Below are 21,310 nucleotides of genomic sequence, written 5' to 3'. Positions count from 1 at the left end.
TTCTCTCAGTACTTAATTCTCTCTGTCCTTTGGTGATTTCAAACCCCATATATTGGACCTTTTCTTTCCCAATCTGAGCCTTTTTCTTAGAAACCCGATACCCTGCCAAGCCCAGAAAGTTAAGCAAAGTGATGGTGCCTTCCAGACATGCCTCATAACTGTCAGAACCAATTAGTAAATCATAAACATATTGCAACAATGTTACAGCATCATGATCATTTTGCCATAGTTCCAATTCTTTGGCTAGTACGTTACCAAACAAGGTAGGGGCTGTTCTTGAATCCCTGGGGAAGGACAGTCCAGCAGAGTTGTGTCTTTCATCCTGTAGCTGGATTCTCCCATTCAAAGGCGAAGATGGTCTGGCTCTGCTCATCCACAGGTATACAGAAGAAGGTGTCCTTTAAATCTAACACTGTGAAATAAGTATTACTGTTAGGGATTGTAGTAAGGAGGGTATATGGATTTGGAACCACAGGGTGGACAGCTACTGTCCTTGCATTAATTTCTCATAAGTCCTGTACCAGTCTATATTCAGAAGAATGGGGCTTCTTTACAGGTAGGATGGGAGTATTAAATGCCGATTGACACTCCTGTAACAATCCATGTTCTAAAAGGAGCTTATTATAGGTTCTAATCCTTTTTGGGCCTCCAGCTTAATGGGGTATTGTTTCTTTCTTACCAGTTGAGCTCCTGGTTTCAGTTCACTCTTTACCGGGGTCGCATTCTTCGCTCGTCCGGGTATCTTCGATGCCCACACCAGAGGTATGACCGCATTCAGTACTTCCTCTGGAATATTCATTTCTTCATTAGGATCTTTCTCGGTTAACAAACATATCTGGGCTTTCCAGGCAGTCTCTGGAGGAATATGCAACTGAACAGAGTCTTCAGAAAAAGTTACTTGTGCATTCAGTTTACAAAGTAAATCCCATCCAAGCAATGGTAAGGGGCATTCTGGCATCTAAAGGAATTCATGAGTTAATTTAGTATTTCCAATTGAACATTCCATAGGCTGTAAAAACGGCCTTAAAGTCTTTTTCCCTGTTGCACCAACAACGCTTATTTTAGTTCTACTTAAGGGTCCCCTACAACTAGTTACTACAGAATGTGTGGCTCCACTATCAATTAAAAAAATCTGTTATTTCATTCCCCAGCTTGACTGGAACCAGAGGATCAGCTGGGGAAACTTTAATAGATTCCTCCAGTCCCCTTCAGTCCAACCCAATCTCCGTCATGACCCCAACGGCTTCTTCTGTCCCTCTTTCCTGATTATTCAGATGGCGTGGACAATCTTTTTTCCAATGGCCCTCTTGCTTACAATATGCACGCTGATTCATTCCCAAGGGAATATCATGATGATTTCTACTATTATTTCTATGGCCCCTTCCTCGGCCACAAAATCCACCTCGCGTATTTTCTCTCCCTTTTTCTTGTCCTTCTGTCAAGGCAGCCAACAAAGAAGCTTGCAGCTTTGCTCGTCCCCGCTTCTCCTTCTCTTCTATTTCCTCCCGATTGTTATACACCTTATATGTGATTGATAATAACTGTGAGATTGTCACGCCATCCGCACCCTCTACCTTTTGTAACTTCTTTCTTATATCTGCTGCTGCTTGACCAATAAACAGCATGTTAAATAACTTTGAATTGCTATCATCTTCTGGATCCAGATCTGTCCATTTTTGAGCTACTTCACACAATCTCTCATAGAAGGCTGACGGGGTTTCCTTATCCCCCTGTCTTACTTCATACAGTTTAGATAAATTCTTAGGCTTTTGCACTCCATGTTGAATCCCATACAAAATTAACTTTTTATATTCCTTTACCCTCTGTAATCCCTCACTTGTGTTTGGATCCCACTCCGGATCCTCTTTTGGGAGGTACATATTGGTATTAGGCACCCCCCCGTTGTTGGATCAGTCCCTCTCTAGCCTTCTCTAAAATCGTTCTCCTCTCCTCAGTGGTAAACAAATATTCTAGGAGAGCCTGTACATCTCCCCAGTTAGGATTATGAGTCATCATTACAGTTTTAGCAGTACTATACATTCCTTCTGGATTGTTTCGATTCAATACAACAAGATTTTCCCTTTTTCTCTTTTAATGCATATATTCCAATATGATGTTTAGAATCCATTAAGCCACATTTCTTCCTAATATCCCAATCATTTCTTAATGCAAAAAACATATCCACATAAGGTATTTCATCCCATTTTTCAGTTCTCCGACAAAACAACATTAATTGCAATATAGTGTTATATTTCAAGGATCCATTCTCAGGCCATTTTTCACCATCTTCCAATTGATATTGTGGCCACCATTGATTACAATATCATTTTAGCTTATTTTTAGTCATGGGATCCCCCCCAAATTTCTTCCAATTCTTCAGGATGCATCCTAGAGGAGAGCAAAGGGGTGCCTCCTGGGAAGCAGCAGCGCCCATATCTGTACTGAAAAACCCCAGCATTTCATACGCAAACCAAAACAAGGGACGTCTCCATTCATTACTCAGAACAGAACAGAACAGCGTGTAGAAACAAACAGAACTATGCTGCTGCCGTGTATCTTTCCTGATGCGTCTTATGCAGAGCCCAGAACAGAACAGATGGTGCCTGCTTCCCAAGAGATCTTGCCCCTACCCCCCTTTTCTCATATCCCCCCCAAAACCCACCTCTTTTCAGTAGCGTTGCACCATTGTGTCACTTACCGCCCGACTGCAGGAGAGGAGTTGAAGGAGTCCCCGATCAACAGGTTGGTGCACGCTGGAGTCCACTCAGGTCTCTTCTCCCCGTCGGATGTGGGAAGACGAACCGGGCAAGGCTGTCAGCGCAGTCCCATCTGAGTCGCCAAAACTGTTATCCCACAAGTGTGAGGCCGGTGTGTGAGACGCCAATATACACACAGGGCAGAGGTATTTTTATTTCATGTCTGCGCAGAGATGGGTGCTAGGTGGTAGCTCCACAAAGCTAGCACAAAGTTCGGTCATACAGGTACAGTATTTATACAGTCTAGTTATGCATATGCATAAGTAATTACACAAAGCAGTTTTCTATTGGTCTACATTTCTCTTATTTCAACTTAAAGCTACAGTGCTACTTTAATATTCTGCGCATGCTCAAAGGTGAGGGGTCTCTGCTTGGGCTGGGGTCTCCAGCTCAAGGGGTGTGACTTTTAGTATTATAATGAGGATAGTTCACATGAGGGTGCTTCTTATCACACTTCTGCTAGTAGCTCCTGATAGACTACAATTTCAGATGGTTCCCAAAACATCTTAATTAGCTTACATATTTCTCCAGGATGTGCTTTACTCCCAAGGACAGTAATTCTTGATTAGATGTTCCAGTCTGAATCCCCCTTATCATCTTTATGTAAGTCCCAGCCTTCCACCAGCTCCTCATAGACTACAGTGATGCTGGGTCTCCATGCAAAGGACCAGGTGGAGAGCATGTGGCAGGAGGCCGATAATCAAAGGGACAGTGCATGAGAGGAGACACTCGGGACATATGTCCTCCTTTCCAGGCCACTGGAGAGCAACAGGCACTTTGAAAGTGCAGTTTATTTGACCCATATCACATGCTTACCTCGAGAGGGATTGCTCTCCCCTTGACTACAGGAGGAACGTGGACAGCAAGCTGAGACAGTGGCGTGGATGCTGTGGATGTCTGACTTAGATGAGCTGAATCCATTTCCTTCATCCATGCCATCGCTGCCACGCAGGCAGGAGACATTCCCAATGTGCAGAAACACTGAGCACATTCATATTTCCAATGTGATATTTTTCAAAGCTTGTTGGTGTCTTGAAAATCCCTTTTCGTAACAAATTTTGCATGTGCAACTTCCCGCCAACCTGTGTTAGAGAAACACATTGCAAAGGGTCAGTGGTGCCCTCCAACACCCCCTCAACATCTTCCAGCTCCTTTTTTAGCTGCTTCACGTCAGGGGCCCGTTGCTGCTGTGGGGCACAGAGCCACTTGCCCCATGCCTTCCCACGCGGGCTCTCACACCCACTGAGCATCCTTCCCTGACACTCGCATTGCCAGTCCCCAAGGCCTCTCTAAACTATACCTGCTCCCACATGCTCAGATGTCCCTTTTCCTCCCCTTAAGACCTATGCGAGCATCCCCCTGGATGGATCGAGCATATGGCCTGGCATATGGGGCGTTAATGCAGCAGCTGGCACGGAGCAGTGTGGGCTTCAGCACAGTGGGTGCACACGTTTGCTGCAGACAGGAAACCCATGCGCGTGACACGACCACGTCCTGCGCTTCGGACATCCCTGCCCAGTTGGGGGGGTGGTGGCGGTGGCTGCATCCCCTCCCAGCTGCTAGGTTTCACTCTGATGCTGCTTGTAGGGGCATCGGAAGGGGGTTTTCTTTCTCATTGGCATTCGGAGTCATCCCCATGTTTCATTCTCCCTCGTTCTTGCCCGGTTGCTTCAGAGCATCACCGGGTGAGACACGGACATCTCTCTTTGGTGTTGCTCACTGTTATTTTGGGAGGCGTTGGCAGCCTTCCACCCTTGGAAACAAACCTTTATGGCAGCAACCTGACACCTGCTAATGCAGAGCATGGTTCCCTGAACCAGCCACAGCCATGTGGATCCCTGATGGCTCCTGCTGCTCTCACCGGCTTGTCTTAGCATGGTCTCCTTCAAAAGAGTCCTCTCTTGGTTACTTTCTTTTTTGGTCCTGCTCCAAATTTTTTTCTCACTTGTGATTTGTGCAGTGGCCCACTGTATCAGATGGGGATGCTGGAGACAAGGAGATGAGGATGTGTGGGGATGCTCCCTCCCAGCATTAAATTTAACAGACTGATGAAGCCATTGCCAAGGTTGACCACTCCCCAATGATGATTTGCACCTGTGCAAGGACCATGTGCAGGGGATAGGCTGACAGAGCACACTCAGATACCTGTGTGCTGCAAGGGAGCCATCAATAAATCTGTGCCTCCCCGTGCCTCAGTTTCTCCTCCAAAAGGAGAAAAAATACTATATTCTACCTGAGATCTAGTGAGGATAGTAGCTAAACACATATTATATGTATGTAGGTCTGCACATGTGTTTACACATACATTAGGGTTGTTGAATCTCTCTTAAAGTAGATACATATATTATACAGCTTGGCTATTTCTGCTCCAGGCAAACAGCATCCCTGGTGCTTGGAGCTACAATAACCTTTGTCATCGGCTCAGCTATCAAACACAAGAGCAGGACATCTGCCAGCTGGATGAGGAGCATGTCTACATGTGGGCCGCTGCTCCGGCAGTGGTGATTGCCCTCAGCTCTGCCATTTCCCCATGGGAGATCATCTACCACCTCCTGTTGAGCCCCTGCTCACTCTTCACTTTCCTCATTCAGCTCTGGTCTTCAAATTTTGGTGTGTCACAGCCCGGCTCCTTCATCCCTGCAGCAGCGCTCGGAGCAAATCACTGCTCACCTTCACTTCAGATCCAAGGACCACATCTCAGAAAGGTTGTGAATGCTGGTGGGCTGCAAAGTACCTGGGGAGAACTTTGTATTTCTAACTGATTTTTCTGTGATTATCATCAAAACTTCCTGGCAACAGCGAGGGCCAGAAACATCTCATAAAAGCTGCTTAAATGAGAAGCCAGGTGCTGAGAACTCAAGGGCAAAGCCTTAAATATTTCCCAAATGATGCAAAACTCCAGCTAACGTTGCAGAAGTTGGTCCCACCGAGAAAATACTCTTCTGTTTACTATGGAAATTGAGTTAACAGCTACACCTTAAAGGCAGGCAGGTTTACAGCCATTGGTATGAGGATTTGCCAGAGGTTACCTGAGAGCAGAGGAGGGTTTTAGCTGACAACCAGGGTCTGTCCTTAAAACATCAACCCCTGCCTGGTCTGAGCAAGCCAGCGCCTTGCGTGCTTTGCATCGCCTGCCTGCAAATTGGCTGCCTGAATTTAAGATGACCCCTGAGGCTTGAGGCACTGCATGAACTATTAGGAAGCCCGGTCAGATTTGTGACATCTCAGTTGGTGTCTTCACTGCAGGAAGAAGAAATAAAATAAAACTTCCAATTATAAAGGGGGGTTGTAGCTTGGAGCTGCTGTTTGGCTTCTTCCTTGGTATTTGCATTTATGTTTTATAGCCTCAATTCCTAAGGAAATGAGCTTTATACAATTGCATAAGATTTATATTTGTCCCCTCTGCTCACGTGAACTGGGCAATATTATTAGTGTACCATGAGGGGAAGAGGGAAACATCAGACAGGGCCATGTTGGGCATCACAGGGTCCAGTCCCGGCTCACCCTTGGGCTGCAGGGAATAACCTTCTCAAAATTAGGGTCCCCGTGAGGTTGCTGATGGTTGTGGGTGGGATGTCCCCAACCTCACTGGCCTAATTATTTGGTTGTAGTTAATTGGGGTGCAGAAAACTCTTAGAATCATAGAATCATTTAGGTTGGAAAAGATCCTTAAGATCATCAAGTCCAACCGTTAAACTCCATCTTGATGTAGTTGAGCTTTGTATTTCCTCTGCCTGGCAGGTAGATGTGGTTGGACACAATGGGAGGCGATGAAGGATCGTGCCTGTCCTGGTGCAACCGAGACCCCCAAAACACCTCCAGATGCAGGTACCGGACCACCAATGTCCCCAGCATCGTTCCGGTGGCAGAGCTGTCACCAGGCCACCACACGAGGGCAGTGCAAGTTTGAGCGTGCCAGGGAGCTGCAGAAAGCAGATGAGCAGAAATGGGGAGAAAAGCCCCAAATTGTGCTTATGGTTTTTTTTCTGCAGACAGATTTCATGCTGGGGTATCGGACATCGCCAGGGGTTGCTCCTCAGCCCAAGCACCCTCAGTGCCAGCCCAGATGCCACATGAAGGGTCACCCTGGAGGGCCACCACGAGGTGGTCCATCACCCATCTCACCATCATTTGATGCCGTAACTGCTCCAGCCCCCAGCCCCACAGCAGCGTTAAGGATACATGAGCCACTCACTGCTTCAGGTAATAGTTTATTTTCTCCAGGGGTGTAAAATGTGCAGCAGGTATGTGTATAGGACTGCCGTTATCTTAGCCAAGAGGAGTCGCAACCAAACAAGAGACCAAAACAAAGAAACTTAACAGTATCCTGCCCTACAGCAATTAGTGCAAGTCATCGGTTCAACACAGGAAAACAAGAAAAAAAAAAAGGCATTTCCAAGCCACAGGTATTTTCTCTCCTGCCATCGGGGTGGCGGGGATCCCGGAGGTGGGGCTGGGAGGTGGGATGGGGCTGCATTCGCCTGGGCTACATGGGGAGAGTAGGTGTATCTTCTACATGAAGTGTTTTTTCTCATTTCTTCCCTTTTTTTTTTTTGGCTTGGAAAGAAAGTCATGTGCAGACCGAGGAGGTGCAGGATGTCAGAGGTGCCAAAAGGCGATGGCAGACCCTAAAAACCCAACCATGCACGACCTGCTGCAAAACACATCATTTTCTTAAAATGAGATGGTTGGGGTCTCGCTTCATTTACCCTCTTATCTTAAAACTTTCCACACAATCTTCCAGCTTCAGGGCACTGAGACTGTAAATAAAGCACTAGTCCCCTCCAAAATGGGTGTGAAAATGCCCAGGATGGGGGGGCACGGCAGATCCCATGGGGCTGCAGGCAGGGCAGGAGCAGAGCAGAGGTGGAGCAGGTGTCACCGGGAGTCCTGCTGAGGACCACACATTCAGGTCTGAAGCATTTTAGGGGGTATTTTAAGAAATTATTCACTTTTTTTCCTGCAGGTGACTACCAAATGGAAAAGCCTCTCGCTTCCTGAAGTGCAGGCTCTTTCTTTCCTTTTTTTTTTTTTTATTTTTTTTAAATTTAATTTCTCCTGCACAACTGGAAGAAGAGGCTCTTGCTCCGCTTGCCAAAGGGTTTTGAGCCAAGGGCAAGGAGTTGCCCATCCAGCTCCATGCCGCTGGTACACAGGAGATGCTCCTTTTGCAGCAACACCTGGTGCAAGCAAATGCTGTGTGTGCAGCATCACCCCGGCACTGTTTCCCCCGCCATGGTCTGGAATATCCAGCAGATAACAGCAGCTGCTCAGGAGCAAGAGCGTAGCCATATGTTGCTGCTAACAAGCATTTACTGAAGCTGGTTTGTTTCTGTGATTCCCATGTGTCTGATTAACGCACAGCTCCTCCGAGCAATTTTCAGATTTTTCACCCTCCCCTTGCAAATGGTGGGGTTTTGGGGTTTTTTTTGGCATTATAAGCAAACCAGAATTTGAGCATAAAATGGGGTTAAAAGCCACAAGATTTAAAAAAAAATTAAAAATGTATTTAAATAGCTAAAAAGTAATTAACTTAATTTTCATTTTGTATTTTTTGTGCTCAGAAATGCACTGTTTATGTGCTGACCCTGCTGTAGTCCTGCAGGCTCTGAGCAGAGATGAGACGCTCAATGACTGACCGCCTGCCCTGGGAGGGGGATTGATACTTCCATCTTCTCAAGCTACATTTTTAGACTGTGCCCGCAGGTCCAGACCCCTGCCCGAACACCTGATACTGCAGAGCACTCCTTGGGAGTGCGAGGGAAGGAAAACAACCGGTGGCTGTGAGAGCTCAGGGTGTTTTGCTGGGGTTGCAGCGGGGCATACAACCCATGAGCCTGAGTCCCTGGTCCCCAGGCTTGGGAGCATGGACTTGGACCCTTATTTCCTATTGCATTCCCAGTGGTCGTGGCACTTAGTCAAAACAGACTGGGAAGAAGGCAAGCCGACCGAGCTGGGAATGGTCCCTGGGCCGTGCCAGTATCCCATTCTCCTGGGAGAGGTTTTGCCAGGGACTGCCCCATCAGCTGAGCGGCGAGGAGGGAGCTGTGGTAACGGGAACGTCCCTCCCCGTGGTTAACCTTATCTCACTGCAGCTACGGGAAAGGAAAGCAGTTGAGTCCAAGCTAGTTTTTCCAAACCACGCTGGTAGGTAGTAGACAGGTGCCGTCAAAGGTGATTCATCCCACCCTTGGGAGGTCCAGCGTAGGTGGGGTGAATCACCCTCCAGCAGTACCTGCCTCCCTCCAGAGCCAGGACAGCTTCAGAGGAAGGCTGGAAATCACGTTGCAGGTTAGGACACCCAAAAATTAAAGTGTCAACATGTAGCTGTCTCAGTGTGCACAGGGCGTCTGTTACTTCACTTTGAAATGGCTGAATGACATGGGATGAGTCCCACCTTTCCTACCTGGAACCTATTTTCCAGGGTTTTACACCTCTTTCAAAAATAACAAGGAACTTCTGCAACTCCTGAGCGGCAACACAAATTACAGGGCTCTGTTTGTGTCAGCTGTGTTCATAGAATCATAGAATCATAGAATGGTTTGGGTTGGAAGGGGCCTTTAAAGGTCATCCAGTCCAACCCCCCTGCCATGAGCAGGGACATCTCCAACTACATCAGGTTGCTCAGAGCCCCGTCCAACCTGACCTTGAATGTTTCCAGGGATGGGGCACCTACCACCTCTCTGGGCAACCTGTTCCAGTGTTTTACCACCCTCATCATACAACATTTCTTCCTTACATCTAGTCTGAATCTCCCCTCTTTTAGTTTAAAACCATTACCCCTTGTCCTATTGCTACAGGCCCTACTAAAAAGTCTGTCCCCATCTTTCTTTTAAGCCCCCTTTAAGTATTGAAAGGCTGCAATAAGGTCTCCCTGGAGCCTTCTCTTCTCCAGGCTGGACAACCCCAACTCTCTCAGCCTGTCCTCATAGGAGAGGTGTTCCATCCCTCTGATCATTTTTGTGGCCCTCCTCTGGACCCGCTCCAACAGGTCCATGTCTTTCCTGTACTGAGGACCCCAGAGCTGGATGCAGTACTCCAGGTGGGGTCTCACCAGAGTGGAGTAGAGGGGCAGAATTACCTCCCTTGACCTGCTGGCCACGCTGCTTTGGATGCAGCCCAGTGCTCATCAGTACCTGCTGCAGCCAGGCCCTAGGAGTCGTGGTGAAATGATGAACAAGTAGCCACCATACCATGAGCTGGGGGAGAGCCCTGCATCCTTCCAGCCTGAGGCTCGGTGCTCATCATACCCGCCCTGGCTGGGGAAGGGGAGCAGAGCCCTGGGAAGGCACCTCCACGCTTCACTGGGCTCCCACATGGATACCTGTGGCCTGGAGTCACCGCACAACATCGAAATGGGAAGAAATAGGGTTTTCTCTAGTCCTCCCTCCCCACCCCAAAACATGATCGCCGCCAGCACCTGGCTCCATCCAACCCAACCCAGCGCAATGTGGGAAAATCAACCTTAACTCATTAATTGTCATCAGCATCGCAACGCCAATGACCCCCTTGGGCCGGAGCTCGTACCAGCTAGATGCTTAATTAATGCGTGATTAATTTGACTTTCCAAAAGGTGCCTTTGGAAAGCACCAAATTTGTGTGTCCAGCAAACATCCGTAGACCTGAGGCCACGGGAATGGCCACACTGGCCCGAGGAGGGAGGCAGCTCAGCATCTACAGTGGCGTAGCCTTCTCAGCGTGGCCACAGGCAAGAGAACCAAGTCCTGCTAATAATTTAAGAGCATCAATTAATACAGTTTAATAAATACATAAAAGGATCTAGTCTTTTTTTTTTTCCATCCACTTTCTAGCATCAATGAAAGTTAAGGGTGATTGTCCCGTGAGTAACTAAGGCAAATTTGTTTGTGTGTGTTTCTCTCTCCTTTTTTGTTTTTGTTTTTGGGTTTTTTTCCCATTGTTTTGTACATAAAGCAATCACATAAAAATAGTTATAAATAGAAAAATTGCAAAGGTTTTTCCCCCCTAGACAAATAGGAAAAGCAACCCAACCAACAAATCGAGACAGAAAAACCACCTTGCTTCAAGTCCTTGTAGATTATACAGTACTCAGCATCTTTGGATACTTTACGATGACTCCAAATCATAGACAAAAAAACACCTGAAGTAACCAGTCATCTGCAAAACATTGCTTGTGTAAGAAGTTGATATGGATTAAAAAAAAAAAGTTTGATGCAGTTTTAAGAAGTTGTTTTGTTTTTTTTTTCTCCATTGACTTGTTGCACACGGAGTCTTTGTGGATTTCTTTTTGGAGAAGGAAGTGAGCGTTGGGCAGTTCCTTGGGATCGTTCTGCAATGGATGGTCTCAGAGCAGAAGTCCTTCATGCCCTCAAGGGGGGCTGTGGAACCTGGACCCCTTCTGTCCCCCCCTTGCTCTGGTAGGGAGACCCTCATCCAGTCACCACTTCAGAGCGGCACCACCGATGGGCAAACCAAAAAATTAATGAACCTGCGGTCCTCTTGTTCCCTTTGATTCTGCTGATGTTGAAAGGTAACAGTAAAAAGAGAAACAAAAAGCCCAAATTTGTAACATTTACATTTTTTGAAAGCTGCTTTCATGTAAAAACAGCTTCCCAGGGCACCCACCGCAAGCCATCTCAGCCAGTGGTGAAACTGGGGTCCCGCCACATCCGAGAGGAGCTGTCAGAGGCAGATGGCTATCAAAAGCCTTTATTCTCGAGAGTAGCTCATGTTTTTAGGCTCTGAAGGAGGCTGATGGGGTGATTCCAGCCAATCTGCCACTTTTTTGACCTCAAAAGAAATATTAGATTACTTTCTTATAGGGGTGGCCAGGCCAGGGTCTGCAGGGGTGCTGGGGAGGACCCCAGACCTGGCGGCCACTGTGGGCAACCTTCAGCTTGGAGCACCCCATCATTTGTTACCGCCTCATCTTTTGAACCAACAAATGGTGAAGAAATAGTATTTCTACTTGCTTGCAAGTAGACAATCTCATCTGCAAGACATCTTTAGTGGACTTCTTTTCCACAAAGATCCCTTGAGACAAACAGCAAGGATATTTGCACACCCAATTTTTTCCCATCGACATTGCAGATTCGGGGACACTCAAGTGTTTTGTAAATTTTTGTCATCAAAATATATATAGGAATTAAGGGTAATTAAGGACACAAATCCAGACATTTCAGAACGGTCAGCGGTAGTGAATTCTGACTCTTTGGTTTGAAATTACTTTTTCATTTCAAAATTCCCACATGGTTTATTGAAGGAGTGAAAGGGTTGGCAAGATTGAAGTGCTGAGGGTTTGGGTTATGTCTGAGAGAAGGAGGCTGTGTGTCAGGAGTAGGAGTGGATGAGACTGGAGAGAGATAAGGCGAGCGCGTGATTTTTTGTTGTGAAGAAAGGAGCTGCAAGGTTACAAAAAGATAGCCAATTGTATTAGTTGAAGGAACGCATGAAGGACGCGTGAACAAGACATATAAACCAATAAGAGTTCTTTCAGTAGGGCATGTACAAACAATTAGAAAGTATATAAGCCAGGTAATAGTTCAATAAAGGGTTTTCAATTTGCCACCAACACCGGAGACCGTATCTCATTCCCTTCAAATGGTGACCCCGACATTCGGAGGTAGCAGCGCTGCAAGTAGCATCCAGAGGGAACCCCAGCCAAACGAATCAAGCCGGTGGCAGGACTGCGGCTTTAATCCCGGGACATCACCTTAAGAAACAGGTGAGCGGCTGGGCAGTGATCATGGGAACTAATATATCAGCCGAGGAAGAGGCTATAGTGAAGTTATTGATGCAGCTCCTATTAAGAAGAGGTGTGAAGCATGATCCCTATAAGATAAAGTTATTACTGAAGTTTTTGCAAAAGCAAGGGGCTCCTTCTACAGTATCTGTGGTGTTTGATATGAAAACGTGGGAACGGGCGGGGGAGAAGATTTGGGAGGCAGCGTCCAGGGGGGACACCATCGCCGCTGAAGTTATGACTACGTGGCGTTTAGTAACTGAGACACTGCGATCATGGCAAGCAGAAAACAAAGTGCAGAATGCAATCGCTCAGGCTGCACAAGCAGGAGATAGTGAACCGATCGCGAGCAAGCCCCAGGAAAAAGACGTTCTTATAGACTTGGGGGAGCCATCCCCTCCCGCCTTCCTCCCGTTGAGGCCGCCCCCCCCCGCGCGTCCGATACATGCATCAGAAGCACAACCCACGCCAATAGCAGAACAGGCTTTCGACCCCCGAGATCGGTAGGAGCGACTCCGTAGGGAGGCACTGAAGGATGGGGAAGCTGCGGGGTTTGTGTTTCCGGTGCGCGTACAAGACAATGGGCCGAATGAGTGGGCTCCCTTTCACTGGGAACTAATTAAGGAATTGAGAAAGACTGTCACTGTGTACGGCTTAGACGCGCCCTTCACTCAGTCATTGTTAGAGAATGTTATGACAGGATATTTGCTAACCCCGTTTGACTCGCGGCAAGTGGCTGCAATGATTTTAACACCAGCCCAGCGATTGTTTTGGGACCAAAAAAAAAAAAGGGAACAGCCTGCGGAAGGACAGCCTCTGCCAACGTGGCAGGGAAACAGGAGGCGGAGCGCGGGGCGGAAACGCGCGATGACACAAGTTCCACCGCCCCTCGGTCCGGAAGGGCGGTCCACGCCGGACTTCCGCCCAAAGGCAATGATGGCCGGAAGTTCGACACCGGCTGCAGTGACAACAGCGCCGCAGACGTCGTCACCATGGATACCCTCTCCGCCAAGACCAGAGGGAGCGCCGGACCGGATGTCGCCTCGGTAACGGATTTTACCCTTTGGGGACCCCATATTCAAGAGATTCCATTGAATGTAAAGGGGCCCTTAAGGCAAGTGTATAGTGCACTTTTGTTGGGCAGATCTAGCACCACCTTGACGGGACTGTTCGTTTTGCCAGGAGTTATTAATGTGGATTTTAAAGGACAGATTCAAGCCATGGTCTGGACCCCCTCTCCTCCAGTGTTTATACCCCGAAATTGGGACATAGTAGTTATAGATTTGAAAGACTGCTTTTTTACAATCCCCTTGCACCCTGCAGATGCACCTCGTTTTGCATTTTCAGTGCCTAAGGTAAATCGAGGTGAACCAATGGATAGGTATCATTGGACTGTTCTACCTCAAGGTATGAAAAATTCTCCAACAATCTGTCAGGCATATGTGGCCGAAGCCATACACCCTGTGCGACTCAGATTTCCAGGAATCACTATATGGATGATATTTTGCTTGCTAGCCCTACGAACAACCAAATGCAAGAGGCGTTACCTGTTTTGAGGAGCGCGTTGCAAAACCGAGGCCTCCAGATTGCGCCCGAAAAGATCCAAATGGAGGCACCCTGGAAATATCTTGGGTGGAAAATATTACAACAAACCATTCAATCTCAGAATGTGGCCATTTCTACAGACATCAAAACATTGAATGACGTACAAAAACTATTGTATTTTTATGTATCTTGCTGCTTTTACCCTGTTTATTGTCACGTGTCCAAGGAATGCTGTAGAAAATGGTGTAAAAAATATATGTTGTTGAAAAACAAAGAAGGGGGAATTGAAGGAGTGAAAGGGCTGGCAAGATTGAAGTGCTGAGGGTTTGGGTTATGTCTGAGAGAAGGAGGCTGTGTGTCAGGAGTAGGAGTGGATGAGACTGGAGAGAGATAAGGCGAGCGCGTGATTTTTTGTTGTGAAGAAAGGAGCTGCAAGGTTACAAAAAGATAGCCAATTGTATTAGTTGAAGGAACGCATGAAGGACGCGTGAACAAGACATATAAACCAATAAGAGTTCTTTCAGTAGGGCATGTACAAACAATTAGAAAGTATATAAGCCAGGTAATAGTTCAATAAAGGGTTTTCGATTTGCCACCAACACCGGAGACCGTATCTCATTCCCTTCAGTTTATTTTTGCAAAGCAAGGATTTAATAAAAGCTCAGAATTGAAACATTTCTGATCCTTCAAAAAAATTTTCCTTCACCTTTTCAAGCAACTGAAGTTAAAATACTCAAAATAGGCTTTGGTTCTCCTTCTGAAATTTTGAAATGGCCAAAGAACCAAAATAAGTAGAAATCCCCTTTTCCACCCAGCTTTGCTCCTGGGTGATTTTCTATAATCTCTTTTGTTTTGGATTTTTTTAGGGTCCCAACTCATCCTGCACAGCAGGGCTTTCACCAGCCCTGCAAGTCTGATATACCGCTGAGAAAGGCAATGGCCAGGATCCTTGCCCTCCCAACATGGCTGCTTGACCCTTCCCTTTATCCCTTGTAGAATAAATTTTGTTGCCAGACATAGCAATTAATTAAAAAAAAACAAAAGTCCTTTTGACCAAAAGGGCCAAGGAATGTAATATATCAAAACCAAGTCTGGACGGCTTGTTGGGGTCCAGTAGGCCCCATGGGTGGAAAATGGGGAACATGTCCCCAAGAAGAGCCATCTCATGGTGATGGCCGTGCCCTGGACTAAGGCAAGTGACATTTTTGGGAGCGTTGAAGAGAGCAGCAGTCCTGGCCTGGCCTTCCCAGACAGAGCTGTGAGCGGTGGGCGGCTGGACGGGGCAGCGAGTGCCCCATGGCCCCAAAGCTAAGTGCATCGCAGAGTCTAAAGTGCCAGTGGCCATGGGGTGCAGCACCAGCCCACCCACCTGCTTGCCCTGGGGATGGCCCCGTGCCCCAAGCCCTGCGGCAGGCCATGGCAGCGAGGGGACGAAGAGCTTCTTGGGAGCCAGACGGTGCAAAAGGGTAGGTGGGCACCCCGAGGGAGCCAGTCGCGCTGTTGGGTAGGGAGCGGACCCATGACGGGACCGGGCACGGGTTTAGTTGCTTGCCTCCGATATGGGAGCCACGTGGCCGAGTCCCGCCAAGCTGCTGAAGCCCGTGCTCCAAGGATCGGGAAGGGGAAAGAAGGGTTGAGCAGCGAGGTTTTCATTATGGCCCAGGGCGAAGGCGAAGATGCCCGCGTTCCTCTCCATGTCCAGCTGGGCTCGCCTGAAGAGCTTCATCTGGGTTTCTTCAAACTGGCTCTCCAGCTCCTGCAAGCTGAAGGTGGCCTTGGCCCCGCTCAAAAAGTGCTTGGGGCTGGGGCCGGGAAGGCACATGGCTGCGCCGCCAAGGTGGCTGCTCATCTCCTCCAATGTCGGTGGCATCACGAAGCTCTTCTCCACCGGCGGACCACCAGGAGCGAAGAGCAAGCCGGCTGCCCTCCATGCTGCTGGCTTACGTCCTCGCCGGAGTCGCGCAATCCGGCAGCTCTGGCGTTTGATGTGGCGATGGAGGTGGTCGGAGCGGGTGAAGCTCTTGTAGCAGAACTCACATTGGTAGGGCCGGATGCCCGTATGGATGCGCATGTGGTTCTTCAGGTCATAGTTGTGCACAAATTTGGCATTGCAGTGGATGCACAGGTATGGCCGCTCCCCTGTGTGCTTCCGCATGTGGATTTTGAGCTTGTCCTGCCTGCAAAAGAAAAGGTGCTCAGTCAGGTGGCGTGGGCTGGAAGGGATGTGATTGGGATTGCCCCTTGGATCAGGAGAGGGAAAGGCAATGGGAAGGTGGAGAGCTCATCCCGGGGCTTCCAGCCATGGCACTGCCCCAATGTATGGATACTCTCGTAGGCTGGTGTTTGCATCCAACTCCTCCTTACCTAGTTGACAGCGCCTAAACACCACACAGACCCAGCCCTCCATGTCAGGAGTTTGTAGCCCATCCCAAAGAATTCAAAACAGCGTAAATTGGAGGGAAAAACCCTTTGGAATAAACCCAAAAAACATATGGGAATATCTAAATAAGTACAGCTATATTCCTGCCTGCAAATAAGGAAATTAGTTGAGTTTCGAGAGCCTGGCAATGTGGGGCAATACTGCTTAAATGAAGTCCCTCTTGGAGCTGATTTTCCCTTCCTTTTATCCTTTTACTGACCACTGGGTGTCTCAGGAGCTTTCGTTTGAAGCGGGAGCATGGCACAGGGTGAGGCAGGCAGAGGTGCAGGCAGCACCCGGGCACTCTGCACCCGCTGTCCTTCCCTGCCATGTTCTCCAAGGCCAGCGCACATCAAGCCTTACACATATTTTGGAGAAGGTTTTTAAATACAGCCATGGAACAGCATAATACCCATCCCAATAGCACTTATTTACAAATATAGTTGTTTTTTTAAGGGGAACATCTAAAAGCAGCAAGAATATTTTCCCAAGCTGGCAGTCCAATCACTATTTTTTTTTCCAATGAATAAGTGTTTCCTTCTTCCGTCTACAAAAATCACAGCAAAGGCATATGATTATAAAAAGCAAAGCTGATTGTAGCCGAACTGAGCCAAGCGCGCTGCCTAGGTTGCATGAGCAGACTTCAAGTAAGTAAACAGCAAAGTGGGAGAATTCATATTGTTTTCCAAAGTGCTTTCAGTATGATCCCTCCAAGACATTAGTAATGTGGCTAAGAATATGGAGAATATATGGAGTCATGTCCTTATTATATATAAAATATATGAGCATGCAAAACAAAGCAAAAACCACCCAAAAAAATCTATTTATCCTGGCAGGTCAAGCCCTCAAAACGTGCAAGGTGCTGCCTTTGCACTAATTTCTGCCACCCTGCCCCTGTGCATCTCAAAATAATTTTCAGTGATGTGACCGGCAGCACGCTTGTGTCAGCCACGCCGTGAGGAGTGCAGCCCTGGGATGGGCATCCCTGCAAACCGGTCCCTCAGGATCAAGGATGCAGAGAAGTATCCCTAGAAGGAGAGTCACTTCTTCACCTGATGATGCTTTATTGCCTTTGGGAAACCGGTCCCAGCCTGGTCCTGCATCTGCAGCAGCAGTGCAGGCAGTGGAGATGCTCCCTGCCTGTATGGAGGTTGTAATGAGCTTGCACGATGCTTACAACTCATGCAGATTTTTAGGGAGACAGAAAAAAAGCATCTCTTGGTCCCCATGCCAAGCCCAGGGCCAGATCCCAACTTCCCATTCTGAAATTTTCAAAGATGCTGTTATCCCAAGATTTTAACAAGGGCGCATTTCCCCTGCAAGGGCTGAAATCAGTTCTCAGCAGCAGACAAAGCAAGGTGGAAAATTTCATCCCGAACGGATAATGCGCAGCAAAGTCGTAAGCAGATGAACACAGGGGCTCATAATGCGAAGTGTTGGGAAATGTTAATAAAAAGCAGAGCTACCAGCCCCACCTATAATATAATTTAAACCTATATATGTAATGTTTAACCTAGCAGGATTGCTTTTCCTAATAAACATGCAGCGTGCCAGGACTGTATAATGTAAATACAGGCAAAGCTTTTTTCAGGCTATTACCCATCTCTGTCAGCAGACAGGGAGAAACTCAATCCTCCCTGCCCTGGCAGCATCTCCGTGGGATGGAAGAGAGGTTTTATGGCTCTACCTGGAGGAGCTCAGAGGTTGGGGGGGCGAGATGCTCCGGCTGCGGTGAAGCACCCAGGGGAGGATGTGGCATGGGAAACACAGGCTTTGCAAGATGGGAGCTCAGCTCGCAAGCTCTCTGAAGGAGAACCACGCTCCATGTGTGTGAATAACCTTAATGCAATTGCATTAGGAGAGCGATTAGGGCTCTGCAAGCTGTCACAACACAAATAATAGGAACAAATAATGTTAACCTTTCTGGCTGGAACAGTTTCTCCTTGAGCACTCCGGGGTTGTCTTGGTGGAAAAGCTGAAATATTTGCAGTTTTCTCCAGCGTTTTAGAAGGGTAAAACAGCAGACTAGAAGCTGAGCAGCCTTTGTTTAAGGAAAAAATGAATGAGCTATTAAATTAAGTCCTGCTTCCTGCGATCAGATGTCCCTGGGAGTCGGGAGTGGCAGATCCAGGTGCATGTGGAGTCCTTGCCATGGGATGCGAAGGGAAAGGGATCTGATGGGGAGGTTGGGGGACTCCCCACCAGGAAAACATATTTTCTCTATTTCCCCCAGTAAATTTGCTCCTCCACAGTTCCTCGAGCGCAGAAATAATGCAAAGGACTGATTCATTCAGAAATTCCATTTGGGAACCTCTGCTTCCCTGCACCCTCATTTCCAGGGGACCCCAAGGGGGACCGTCTGGGCTTGCATCTCCCTGGTGAAGGCACTGCTCACTGCCGTGAGTGCCAGTCCGATGCTTTTGGGAAGCATGAGATTGTCCCCGAGAGCAAAACACGTAACACAAGCGGCGGCGTTCAGGAAATCCCGGCAGAAATTTCTTTCTATATCTCAATCACTCCACTTTGGTTAAATACACTTTCCCCTAAAGAAGAGCTCTCACATTAGAGTAATGCTGAAAGTGTCTAAAAAAACACCAAACCAAAACCAAACAGCTGCGTGCTATTCAAAATACTTCCAAATACATTTAAAAATAAACCAATGTTTTGAAATTTCCACTTTGCTCAGAGTGTTAAAGAAGGAAAAAACCCTCCAGCCTTCAGCTCTGTGCGGGGTGACCCAAATGAACAGCTTCATTTTTGTGAGTGATGATGGGAGACTGCACCGTTGGATTAGTCCCAATTTTCTTTGTGATTATTTTCTTGGGTTAAAGTCCTCCTACCCCTATGCTTTGTATCTAGAAGCTGTTGAGCATATGGGGGGATGTAGAAGCTGTCAGGTTTAACCCTGCATTAGTAATGGGCCACACTAGACCATCTCTGCGTGGAGCTTTTAACCTCCCAGGTGCTGATTAAACCTGTCCGGATTAGGGGTCAGGATACCTGAATTCCCACCTGAACCCTCCTACTAACCTTCACAGTGACTGTGAGTCAGTACCAACATCTCTCTGTGCCTCAGTTTCCCCAAACGAAGCCAACAATGCTGCCCTTGCTTGTAAAGGACTTTGGAAGCCCTCTGGGAGGGCTCAGCTCCAGCGTTCCCATCATGGGGAAGGTGTCGGTGACAGGTCAAGCAAAGCTATTTCCCTGTCAGCAATTAGCACCCGCAGCATCACACCCAGGAGAGCGACGGGGACCACAGGATGGGGCTGGCCAGGTGGTCCCTCCAGCCCGGGATGCAGCCACACTCACCGAGCTGAACCCATCCTGCTCCTCCCAGCAGAGCCCGCCTGTCTGGAGGTGACAACCCAGTGCTAACCTGAGGATGCACCACCAGCAAGAACCGGATCCAAATTCCTGCAGGCAGGAATTAGCACCAGGCAGTGGCTTTTCCCCTGCAAATATCAGGGTGAGCCGGCTCACATTGTGTATGCCCGCCCGAGGCACGATGCTCCCCGCATTATAATATGGTGTCTGCTGAGTTAATGGAGCGGAGCATGGAAATTTATTTTCAGGTCAAATCCTCATCATCTGCATAACTTCAACTCGAATATTATCACAGGGATGGGAGAAGAAAAGACAGGCTGAATGCAGGAGCACCCCAGGTGTCTGGCCATGGTCAGGAGCTCGCCTTTGCCTATTGTGCATATTATTTTCCTCTGGTTTGCTCGCCCCAGCCTAATAGGGCTCTCTCTTTCTCATACACAGCCAGGAGCTGAAATACCATGCTCTTGTCAGAAAGCTTTATTATTATGGTAAAGATTGTACTCATTAGATATTAATTATAACCAGCAAGAGCAGGTCCAGGAATCTATTTGTCTCTGCTCACCGATTACATTTGCCCAGCTTTTCAGAGAAGGGTTGCAAGCTGTAGCATTAGATTTGCGTAGCCCGTTCCGATTTATTACCATCGAGGGGTCTGCTGAGGTGAAGAGAGGTGCAAAGGCTGGGAATTGGTACCAGGGGTGGATCTGTCCGGTCATGCCTGCCTTGGAGCAGCCCATGTTGGGGTTGGTCTCACCTAACTTGAGATACCTAAAAGTTAGGTGCCCTAATCTAAGCCTCGCAGGTTGTCTTTGTGGTCAGGGGTGACCCCTGCTCATCCCCTTTCCTCATCTACCTCTCTGAGGGTGCTGATCTCTTTCCACTGACCATAGAGGGAGTCGAGGTGCCAAGCTCTTGGGTGGCCAATGTTTGGGGTCATAAATCATAGAATCATAGAATCATTATGTTGGAAAAGACCTTTAAGATCATCGAGTCCAACCATTAACCTAGCATTGCCAAGTCCACCACTACACCATGTCCCTAAGCACCACATCCAAACGTCTTTTAAATACCTCCAGGGATGGGGACTCCACCACTGCCCTGGGCAGCCTCTTCCAGTGCTGGACAACCCTTGTGGTGAAGAATTTTTTCCTAATATCCAATGTAAACCTCCCCTGGCGCAACTGGAGGCCATTTCCTCTCATCCTATCACTTGTTACTTGGGAGAAGAGACTGGCACCCACCTTGCTACTAACATATAACAATTAGGACGGCTCCAGCCTCAGAAAGCCCAGACACTGTCCTGTCTAAACATGTGCAACTTGGTTGTGGTCTACACTGATGCCAAAATGTGCAAACCCAAACTAATTACATCCTGCAGCTAAATGGCCCTCCCAACTCAACGCATCTCCCAGCACATTAGAGATGAAGCCTCCTTGGCTGTTTGACCATCTGTTTTCCAGCTCCCTCTGGTCCAACTGTGGTGAACTATGGTGGGGTTGAAAATATCCTGTTACTTATTTAAGCTTTTGTCCAGTGAGTGGATGG

General features: G+C 47.9%; 1 protein-coding gene across 4 annotated transcripts in view; it reads right to left on the bottom strand.

Moving 5' to 3' along the window:
- Window positions 1–13,739: 13,739 nt before the first annotated feature.
- ZBTB7C (zinc finger and BTB domain containing 7C) overlaps window positions 13,740–21,310 on the bottom strand; it is a 179,644-nt gene continuing 172,073 nt past the window's right edge. For all 4 annotated transcript variants that reach the window (XM_072860225.1, XM_072860229.1, XM_072860227.1 and 1 more), the window contains one exon: window positions 13,740–16,199. In XM_072860225.1, the coding sequence (XP_072716326.1) occupies window positions 15,563–16,199 (637 nt within the window). In that variant the 3' untranslated portion in view covers window positions 13,740–15,562. The remainder of the gene's footprint in view (window positions 16,200–21,310) is intronic.

The sequence above is a fragment of the Ciconia boyciana genome, chromosome 4 (assembly GCF_034638445.1).
Source record: "Ciconia boyciana chromosome 4, ASM3463844v1, whole genome shotgun sequence".
Lineage (NCBI taxonomy): Eukaryota > Metazoa > Chordata > Aves > Ciconiiformes > Ciconiidae > Ciconia > Ciconia boyciana.
This window is presented reverse-complemented; position numbering and strand designations above follow the sequence as displayed.